This window comes from Carassius auratus, chromosome 24, assembly GCF_003368295.1.
Source record: "Carassius auratus strain Wakin chromosome 24, ASM336829v1, whole genome shotgun sequence".
In the NCBI taxonomy this organism is placed as follows: Eukaryota; Metazoa; Chordata; class Actinopteri; order Cypriniformes; family Cyprinidae; genus Carassius; species Carassius auratus.
Genome location: NC_039266.1, coordinates 1,399,566 through 1,410,747, shown reverse-complemented (window position 1 = coordinate 1,410,747; position 11,182 = coordinate 1,399,566). Strand labels below are relative to the sequence as shown.

Sequence of the window (11,182 nt, the reverse complement as noted above, 5' to 3'; positions counted from 1 at the left end):
GTGTGTTTGTAACTGTGTGTGTGTGTGTGTGTGTGTGTGTGCATGCGTGTGAAAAGAAAGAGAGATATTAGAAATGATGGTATGACACTCTCCCATCAGGACAAAATCCATCACTGTCAGAGGCAGCAGACTAAGAGTAGCAGAGCTCCCAGACCACAGATTCAATTTCCCTCCCTTGAGCCGTTCAGCCCGGCCCACACGTACAGACACCTTCCGTCTGAATAATAGCTCCGCATAGATTTGAATTTTCACTCTGCACTCCAGAGCAGGGCCGCTGTCCAAATCTAACTTTAGGAGTTTTGTTCTAACACATCCCACTTCTCTCACACCAGTATATGAAAATATAAACAGCTCATGTGTTACAGAGAGTTCGTGCAAGTTCAGCAGCAGTTCGTATTCATTTGTAAATGCATTACTATTAGGTCTTCGTAATTAATTTTTGAGGATAACTTTGGAGTTTTCAATCATTGTAGACAAACACTGGAACATTTTTTCTTCATGTTCTGTCATAATCAGATATTATAATTCACGCAGGCCCATGATTAGGTCTACAAATGCACCTTTGCTCTTTTGTTTCCAATCAAAAGCAAGCTACAGGGTCCACCAGACGCCACCTCTGTGGAGTGTGATTGAGTGGACAGACATGCTTGACAGATTTGAAATTACAACTGGAGAGTGTGATCAAAGTTTTAAGGCTGTGGTCCCATCTGGCTTTAAACCACCTTATGTCTCTATTGCTCATGCACAGGGGTCACAATTACATAACGGATCTCTCAGAAAATCCACATGGATTCGTTGGTAGTGAAAATTGGCTGAGAACTGTGAACTCCAGTGTGGTGTAAGCTGATTAATGATTAATGTGCAGCTCTGCCACTTAAAAGGCAGAAAAGGTCAGCGGCTCTGCCAAAGGGTTCGGGGGTCTCAAAATACTTACAGAGAAATGACACGGCAAATGACGAAGAAAGGAAACGTTGGTCTTTCCACAGGTTTTCCCACTTGAAATTCATTTCTTCCTGTCATGGCGGATAAATAAACCCATTTTAATCAGGAAAAGAAATTGCATTGCTAAATATTACCATATATTGGAGGGAAAGCAAAAACAATCCCATTTTTAAAATATTATACAGCTATAGGCACCTAAATATATACAATGTAATTAAACATAACTGACATAAAAAAGGAACAGATATAATACTCCAAAATGGACGATGTGATTGTGCACTGGCTTCAATCACTCATTAGGTGGAGCTGCACTTGAAATATAAGAGATTTTTGAGTGAACAGCGCCATCCAGTGGGACATCACTGTCACTGTCTTAGTACAGAGAATATATATGGTTATTGGTGAATATAATATAAGATAATATAATATAATATAATATAATATAATATAATATAACTTACCAAACAAAAAAGACATTATAATTAATAAATATATGTAAATATATATATATTAAAAAAAGAAACATCAGGTTTTTCCCAAAGATTGCTTGAATTTATTCAAATATTTACATACCTATAGATGAAAATATCATCAAATATATTTATGCAAAATTGAGGACGTAGATCTAGTGACTGGAAGACAAAAAATGGGCAGAGGTTTGATACGGCAAGCTCTATTGAACACATTGTCAAAAGGGTTAATAGGCAGTGTCAGTCAGACTTTAAGTCAGGCTCGAGTTCATAATAAAAGAAGAATTTTCATCATGAAGCACCACACGCTGCAAATGTTCGGATCACACATGATTAGTCCCTTGCGGGATGTGAACAGTTACACACAGGTATTCTATCAGGAGCAGTGCCATGCAAGACCATCATAGACAGTTTAACAAAAGTGCAGCACTTACATTATGTGAATATCAACATGATATCAAAAGACAGCACAATTTAATATCAAAATCTGATATTACTATTACAACACTACACCTATAAAATGACTGAACATTGAGTGCGTATTAGCTGCGCTACTCTGGCAGTTAATAGGTGAATCCGATGCGGTGATCCATCTGATCTCCCAAGAGTGTCTTCGCCAATCTAATGCCATTACTTCTGACCCAAATTCCCACCTAAGCACCAAACAACTAAAGTGAAGTTATTAAGTAGAAATCATACCTACATCAGCTAAAGTAGCTGTGATTCTTAAGGCCCAGCCTTTCACAGTAGCTTCCTCAAAGCAAAGTGTCCTCCATCCGGATCGTTAACGGAGAGGGATGCTCTGCTACTTTCAGTGTCAACCCCTCCGTGCTCAGTTCTAAAATCAGCCACTAGAGGGGGTACTTCCTGATTCTGTCACTGAAGTCTGTTATGTACCTTCCCCTTTGCCTTCTTCCTGCTTGGAATCGGAGTCTGCCAAGCTTTGGTTTTTCTCTTCATCATTCCCTGCCTCTGAGAGCAAAACATAGAGAGCTTTGTTAGTGAAAACAAAAACAGAAAAAAAAACCCAGATGGTTATGATGAAAACTAGTGGATACTCAACGGCCTATGGCACGGCAGGCTGTTTAGCAGTCGCTGCTATGCTTTTTTCACAGGGATGCCTTCGGCTAACAGGCCTATATGTGATAAAGCACATCCGTGTTTGTCTTGAGCTAAAAACTGGTGCAGGAAGCCACTAACATGCCCTCTAAACTCTCTAGTTTGCCTAAAGCAAGCTCGTCTGGTGCATTATTCATGACCAGCCTGCCTCTTAGTGCCATATTACATTACTGCAGTGTTTTAATGACACTCCATGTTCTTTCTGAAGAGATAACACTCAGCTTTACTCACCTGCTTTGCTGATATTGAGCTCAGACAGAGTTTGGGAGAGTCCGCTAGCGTCCAGGCCACCGGAGGTTCCCAGGATTTCGTGTACAGCATTGCGTCGGCCGGTCCTTCCAGAGGCCATGAAGTCTTCATACGTCACCTCGACATCAGTCATATCTAATGCGTTTCAACATAGCAGTGCCTGTGACAGAGAGAGATGTTCTTATTTAGAGCCACTGTGATGTCATCAAACATGAAAAACTCATGTGACTTTATGTGTATAGTCACAATTATTAACCTACTAAAAGGAATCCAAGCACAAAGATGAACATTACTGCTGCATTAAAATGTCCTTTTAATTATTAAAATATTTTTTGGCTTGCCTCACTACAATACATTGGGCTACTGGTTCTCATAAATAAGTTTTCTAATGTATTAAGAATTTATATATTTTTAGATAGTTTCATTTTTCACTTGTTCCCAGTCTGATGCAACTGTCTATTTTTAGCAATGCATTTTTTTCTATATAAACAATATATGATATATGCTAATTAGATTTTATATGACACATTTTTAAATGTTAATATATTTTATTTTTAAAAAATTTATATTTAAATTATATATATTTACAATTATTAAAATACAATATTTACAATACAATACACAATACAATATATACAAAATATACAGTACAATATTCAGTACAATACAATATTTACAATACAATATACAATACAATAAAATATATACAATGTTTACAATTTATAAATGTAAATATTTGATTTGCTTTCATCAAATGTTTATCTGAAAAACATTATTTACAAAAAATAAGCAACAAGCTACAATGTATACAGCTCTACCGTAAACTACTCTTCAAAAGTATGGGGTCAGAAAGATTTTTTTTTAAAGAAATTTATATTTTTATTCAGCACATAGACATTAAATTGATTAACAATGACATTAAACACATTTATAATGTTAAAAAAGTATTCTATTTCAAATTAATTCTGTTTTTTTTAATTTTCTATTCATCAAAGAATCCTGATAAAAAATAATAATAATTTAAAAAAATAAAAATAACTTGATCACACAGATGCAGCCTTTGTAAGTATAAGAGACTTCTCTTAAAAACATTAAAACAATTTTGAACAGTAGTGTAAAATTCATAAATTCATACATTTTGAATATTTTCAAACTGATTCTATAACCCATAAACATTTGAACAACAACTATTTTAACCATTAGGAATCCCAACCATGTAACAATGTAAAGATTATATATGCAGTCATAATCTGGCCTAGATAAGTAGCTAAGCTTGGATAAGGGACTGTTTATTCTGTCATATTTGTGATGTCATGCATTTCTAAATTGTCCTTCTGAATTCCTTTCTTACTAGAGATTATTTTTGTATGTTGCATGAAAATGTCCCTTAAAACATTTTTAGTACTCTGATCCCTGAATAGATCATCAAAACAGATGTGGCTCAAATCTGCCAGAATGTTGTTGAACTAAATATCACTCATGATGAGATGTGAGGACGGTCTTCCCTGAGCTCAGAGTTATATTTAGCCCATTTTATCATCTCAGCACAGTCATTCTCAGCTGTTGCCTTCAAAATGGTGCCACTGTGTAGTGAAACACCCAGAAGGAGGTCATCATTAAAGGGCTGTTCACAGCATTAGACTTTTTTGGTTACTAAATAAGTGGAGAGAAAAAAAAGGTGTATTATATGTTTAATTGGACTTTCTGTTCATAGTAATACGATGTACATGTATATATGATCAAAGTGTATGTAAAAAGTTATGTAGAAATACAGAAAATTCAGAAACTTTTATTCACCAGTGTACTTAATATACCATGATGTTGCATTCTACTGATATGCCTCTGGCTGTGAGCACTAAATGAAGTGTCTTTTTTCATTTATACATGGGAAACAGACATAATCTAAAGCGCACTTGGCAAAGTAATTCAAGTCCAAAAAATCAATGTGGACTTGAGTGAGCAGTTCCTCGAGGCAACAGTGACAACCGTGCAGCAGAGTTGTCACACACGCTTACCCTGCCTATGTCTAGGTAGACCTCTGAGGAATCCACCAACGCACCCTCAGAGACAGCTTGTGCAACAGTTTGGACAAAACAGCCCTAACAAACTGAGAATTCAACAATAGAGGTTCAGCAGGCTCACATTTTACATAACAAAGAACAAAACAGGACTGCTGTAGAAAGAGTGCAGAGATAGGTGTGCCTCTTTTTTGCATAATGTGTACACCACTGGTGTTTGAGAATGAGACCTGGGATGGAACAGGTTGCTACTTAGAAAATAAAGGTTTATAAGAATTAAACTGAGAAGCAGGAGCAACCTGCACCCATTTTTACACTCAATTTGGGTGTCATAGTTTTAAAAAGTTAAATATTCATTATATATTTTTTCAGAATGAATATCAAATTTGATTGTACCTAATTTGTGACCCTGGAGCACAAAATCAGTTATAAGTAGCAGAGGTATATTTGTAGCAATAGGCAACATTTCATTGTATGTGTCAAAATTATCAATTTTTCTTTTATGCCAAAAATCATTAGGACAAAAGATAAAGTTCCATGAAGATACTTTGTAAATTTCCTACCGTAATTATATCAAAACTTCATTTTTAACTTTAAAGGTTATTTTCTCAATATTTAGATTTTTTGCATAAAAAAAATATCTATATGAAGTACTGATTCATGACCTGAGAACAGGTGGTTTCAGGTGAAGTAAGTGATAATACAATGTTATCATTGCAATAATAATAAACAGAAGTCAAATTAAATAGTCATTAAATATTATAGTTAAAAATGTTTATTCATTTCAGTGTCTTTATTCATTTGTTTATTAACTATTATTATTATTATTATTGTTGTTGTTGTCGTTGTTGTATTTTTTGAAACTGATGGTCAAAACTAAATAGTTAATCACAACCTTTTTTTTTTACAGTCCAAATATTGCAAATATCGACCTACGATATATTATATTAGAACATTTTCTGGAATTATAAGAGATCTAATGTTAGTTACAATGTGCATCATAATAATAACTTTATTCACAGTTAAACCCTTCATTGCCTCGAACTCTGAATATAAATCACCTTATTAACTGAAGCCAAACTGAAACAATAGAGATATGATTGTGACAATCTAGCTCTTCTTCTTTGCCTTTGTTTAAATGAACACACAATGCTGATAGATTTATGAACATTTAGAGTTTAAAATGCATAACCAAATAATAACGTTTTTTTTATTTTATTTTTTATTTATTTATTTATTTATTTGTGTGGTAAGACACTGCTACTAGCTCTCGTCCTTGACATGTCACGTGTACTCGGTAATAACGTCACATCAAAACATAATACCCAACCTGACATATCCAGATATGACAGCTACAAGTGCAAATCCCAACAGAACGATTCTTTTATTTACAGCACACGGCGTTTGATCTTAAGTTAATGCAACGGGTTATATAAATCTGACAAGCTATAACGTTACACAGATACTAATGAAACAGGAGCGCTTAACACAGAATACGACTCAGGGGGTCATTTATAAGGCCGAGCGAATTCGCAAATCGTACCTGTTTTAGGCTGGACGTGTGTCGTCTAGTGGTCAATGCTGCAGTTTTGTCGCTCTGGTTAATACTTCAGTAGGATGCGACGCTGCTGTCAGTGCTGCTGCTGCTGCTGCTGGTTCAGTCCATGAGTCTGCACTCTGCAAGACAAGAGAGAGATGACGTATGCGCGTTACTGAGTGCTGATGATATGCGCGAGGATTATCCTAAACCACTCTATCTGTTAATGCTCAGTAGTGCTGAGGCGTTTGATTCATCTCAGTGACTCGAATCTTCTGTATCGGTTCACGGATTCGTTCAGTGACTCTTTGTTTTGTGTTTTGACTTCAGCCGGTAGGTGGCGACAGTAGTGAGTCGTTTTTGTTATGCTGACCGTTCACTCGTGGTTCTTTAAAAAGACAGTTTGATCATTGTATTGTTTTCCCACCCAATATCTCTCAAATTGCCAGTGAGACTGATGTGCCTAATTCGTTTATGTGATGATAATGAGTTGACTCCTTCATTAGGTGCCAAAATAGTCTCTCAAAAGGAAGACTAAATATATGATTCACTAAATGCAAGCGATTTGTTTGCCTGTTTGTTTTCTTTTGATATTTCATTAATACTCGATAGGAAATGTGTGACCTGGAACACAAAACCAGTCATAACCCACCCAGCACCAGACGTCATTTGGACGTCGTTTTCTGGTCTAAATCAAGTCGGCCCGTCATGGCCATCTTTTAGACCAAAAAGCGACGTTGAAAATTGGTCTTCATTTGGTCCGTCGGATTTGGTCCAAATTAAGCCCAAAAAGCGACGTTGAAAATTGGTCTTCGTTTGGTCCGTCGGATTTGGTCCAAATTAAGCCCAAAAAGCGACATTTAACGTCTTTTTTTTTTTTTTTTAATTTAGCCCAAAAATAGATGTAAATGGGCTTTAGTCCAAATTTAGCAGAAAAAAAACTTTTATTTCGCACCACAAACCCATTAACATAAACCAGTGAAGAAATTAGACATCATGTCTGATCGCACTGTTAAATATATTTAAATATATTTTGAAAACACTTGATGGTCACGCGCTGTACTGGAGTCACCATGGAAACGGGGCTCAGCTCAACCGTCAAGCAGCCGAACAGACGCTGTCTCTCATGGTTGTTTTCACTAATTTCAGGTAAGTTTAATCCCTAAATTACACAAATGTTACATAAAAGTGTCCCTGAAACTTTCTTTCATGTAAATGACACGCTTTCGTTGAAAATGTAGTTTATAGAAATGGTCAGTGTCTTCATGAAAAGTCCGTTAGCATCTCAACTGTAATGCTAACTACAAGAGGTAACTTTATGTGCATTTTTCACAATATATTTCGCCTACATCAGCATGAATCTGTAATTTTCTTATATATGTGTGTGTTTATATAATATTTTCATAATGTGTGTGTGTGTGTGTGTGTGTGTGTGTGTGTGTTTGTTTGCATGTTTGTTATTTTGATGTCCACACTGTAAGAGTATTAATCGATTAGTAAACCTAAAACTTTAAATTCTGTTATTATTCTTTTAATTTTTTTGTATAATCTGTAAATTAATTTTCTTTTCTGCATTTCACCTCTGCTATAGTTTATTTATAATAAACATGGCATTGTATAATAAATATTGTTGGCTTAGACAGATTGACAGAATGACAGATTGTTTATGTTCTAGATTCTTCCATGCTGATGGCCGTGCCTGTATCCAGCTGAAGAACATTTTTAGACATTATGAAACATATAACTAGTAAGTAATACCTCAGACATACACTATTATTCAAACGTTTAAGGGTCAGATTTATCATGTATTTACATTTACATTTATTCATTTAGCAGACTCTTTTATCCAAAGCGACTTACAGATTAAGACAGTGGAAGCAATCAAAAACAAGAGCAATGATATATAAGCAATGTTATAGTGCTATAACAAGTCTCAGTTAGCTTAACACGGTACACATAGCATGGGATTTTAAATAATATAATAAATAAAGAGAAAACAGAATTAAAAAAAAGAGTAGAACAAGCTAGTTAGAGGTCTTTACTCGTACACACACACATACACACAATTGCATAATAAATGTAAAGAAAATATAATACAAAAGATTAGAAAGGTAGTTAGATTTTTTTTAAGAATATAATTAGAATAGTGAGTGTTAAAGTTAGAGGATCAAATAAAGGTGGAAGAGAAATAGAAAATATTATTTAAAAATGTATTTAAAATAAATCTTTTATGCTCACCACTGCTGCATTTATTGGATTAAAATACAGTAAAATAGTAATATTTGAAATTACTAGGGGTGTCCTTGACTAAGGTTTTTCATAGTTGAATCAGAATTTTTGAATCTTGCCGATATTCGACTGATAGTCTAATCATATGTTTGGGGGCAGAATACACTGAGTCAAGTCAGACATTCGACAGTCATAATTACTGATCTTAACACACTAATAAAATGTGTTATGAACACCTCGCAGATATAAACGGGGTAAATAATAGTTCATCATTGATGGATCTTTTCTATTTCAGAGACTGAAAATCATTGATAAACCACAAGGTAATTGTGAATAAACTTATTGCAAGAGGAATAATAAGAAGAAAAGAAAATGCATGTGTGATTTAATATTGCTTCTTATTTTTCAATGTTGAAAGTTCTTTCTTCTCATCTTTGTGCATTTTCAGATGTTGTGCATATTTATGGATCAAATTATTTAACGTTGTTTAACTTTTTAACATTATAATATTGGTTGTCTTCTCTTTTTTCATAATTAAGCTCCAACCCCAGTTAAGCAGACCTGAGCAGCCGATCAAGGATCAGCAGAAACTCTGCAGAACGGTGGTCCTCCAGCCCAGGTCTGGACACCAGTGTTGTAAGTCATTCTGTCTCTTTATAGTGAATGTTCAGAACATATTGCAGGAGATCTCAACATTGTCTCTCAAGGTCCACTTACATGCAGAGTTTTACACCAACCTAGTGCAGTGCACCTGAACACATTAATCAAGGTCTTCAGTTTTACTAACTATAAGTCACAGACAAGTGAGTGTGATCAGGTGTGGACGTAAACACTGGGTGTGTTTCACTCAGGTCCGTTGCTCAGTACTCAGTGGTGAAGGGCTGCCTCAATCACTATTTTCATTTTACGGTGCACTGATAATTCGCTATAAGAAAACACGTAATAGATTTTAAAACACAAACCAATAATATATTTCAGCATAAACATATCACTAGACAGGTAATGTCTAATCTAGTAAACATTTCCAATTAATTTATTAATTAAATCTTGCACATACATGTAATAAAGTATTCATCATAATGTGCTGTAAATAGCATTAAAGTAAGATATCAGTTTTATTGTTGTGCATTAATGTCAGTAGTGATGTTGTACAATGAGGACAGAGATAGTCACCAGTGTATAGTGAGCCACAGTGCTTACCAGTACCTACATTTGTGTACACAATATATTCACAACTGGGCAAACTGTGAAGCTGATTGAGACGTAAACTCTGCATGACAGTGGACCTTAATCCAAGCATATGTCTCTGTACTAAAGTAATGGGAGTTACCAGATCAGGGTGTTTTTAGACCATGATACCTGATTGGCTGACATCATAGTGACGGTAGGTTTAGGGTGGGGTATAGGTAAGGGGGATCATTTTGATTGCATGATTTAGAAACACCCAGCAGTTTGAAAACACCCACAAAGTCATAAACGCCCACTTTTACTCTGCAGAGACCTAAGTCTCACCTTAATGGCCAGAGCTGACAACCCCTGACATACTGATTAGTTAATAATCCCTCATAAAGAATGAGTACACTTTAATTTGTACATTTTGGACAAACATTGTTTTTTTTTATTATTAATTTACATTTTAGTTACGGTTTTCTTTCTCACTTTAGATGCTGCAGAAAAAAGAGCGAGGCTAAAGCATTCAAAGTGGAAACATCTGCCGTGGCTCATTAATCCAGAATTGGGATGGAGGAAGGAGCAGAAGAAGCAGAAGATCAGAGATCAGGCAGAGATCTACTGGTGTCCCTGTGGGAACCCCATTTACCTAATGTGTTAGTTTAACCAAAGATTTTCCTCACTCACCTTTATGTTGTTCCAAACCAGACTTTTGTTCATCCTTGAAACATAAATGCGGAACTTTTTAATGAAATCTGAGATTATTTTCTTTATATAAAATAACACATTCACACAAGCACCATGATGCATCAGTGTTGCATTGGCGTGAGAGCTGGCGCTTTTGGTGCTTTTGTGAAAATCCATTGGGGAGTCATAATTTCTGAATAGATTATTTTTGCTGTTGTTATTGTTTGTTTGTTTTTTTTTGTACACAAGGCATCTGTTAAAAAAATATCTTCATTTGTGTTCTGCACAAAAGGGTGTTATGGGTTTGGGGCAACATGAGGGTAAGTAATTAATGACAGAATTAAAATTTTTGGTTGTTCTAATGTGGTTATAATTGGTCATAGTTTATTTGTCTTGAAAAAATATATTTATACAGAAACATGGATTAATTTGATAAGTTTATAGTAAAGCCTTTTAAATTGATAAAAAAAAAAAAATCTAAATAAATACTACTCTTTTGCAAGGTCTATTAAAAAAATATGGACAAATGTAATGGTTTCCACAAAATATTTGGCAGCACAACGGTTTTAAACTGATAATAATCAGAAATGTTTCTTGAGCAGCAAATCAGTATATTATAATGATTTCTGAAGATCATGTAATACTGAAGACTGAAGTAATTGTGTTAAAAATTTCAGTTTACAGGCATAAATTACATTCTACAATGCATCCACATAGAAAACAATTATTTCTGTAGTTATATTTCACAATATTACAGTTTT

General features: G+C 34.9%; 1 protein-coding gene and 1 long non-coding RNA gene across 3 annotated transcripts; one reads left to right on the top strand and one right to left on the bottom strand.

The window, feature by feature from the left end:
• Window positions 1–1,472: 1,472 nt before the first annotated feature.
• On the bottom strand, window positions 1,473–7,263 carry pkia (cAMP-dependent protein kinase inhibitor alpha). The gene is made up of 3 exons (XM_026200546.1): window positions 6,342–7,263; window positions 2,763–2,940; window positions 1,473–2,384 (listed from the first exon to the last, which is right to left on the bottom strand). Exons 2-3 carry the CDS (start codon window positions 2,911–2,913, stop codon window positions 2,302–2,304), a joined length of 234 nt encoding a protein of 77 aa, XP_026056331.1. The 5' UTR covers window positions 2,914–2,940; window positions 6,342–7,263; the 3' UTR covers window positions 1,473–2,301.
• A 72-nt stretch (window positions 7,264–7,335) lies between these two features.
• Window positions 7,336–10,897, top strand: LOC113041955 (uncharacterized). Of its 2 annotated transcripts, XR_003275489.1 has the most exons (6): window positions 7,337–7,484; window positions 7,577–7,645; window positions 8,011–8,082; window positions 8,860–8,887; window positions 9,104–9,200; window positions 10,229–10,897. It is a non-coding gene; the product is annotated as an uncharacterized LOC113041955 (long non-coding RNA). The 2 variants fall into 2 exon arrangements; XR_003275490.1 differs by lacking the exon at window positions 8,860–8,887 and having other exon boundaries at window positions 7,336–7,484.
• The last annotated feature ends 285 nt before the right edge of the window (window positions 10,898–11,182 follow it).

Excerpts from the sequence above, each read along its gene's own strand:
- pkia (XM_026200546.1), bottom strand. The coding sequence starts at position 2,913 with ATGACTGATGTCGAGGTGACGTATGAAGACTTCATGGCCTCTGGAAGG. Across the intron at positions 2,385-2,762 it reads GCTCAATATCAGCAAAGCAG|AGGCAGGGAATGATGAAGAG; the intron begins GTGAGTAAAGCT and ends TTTTGCTCTCAG.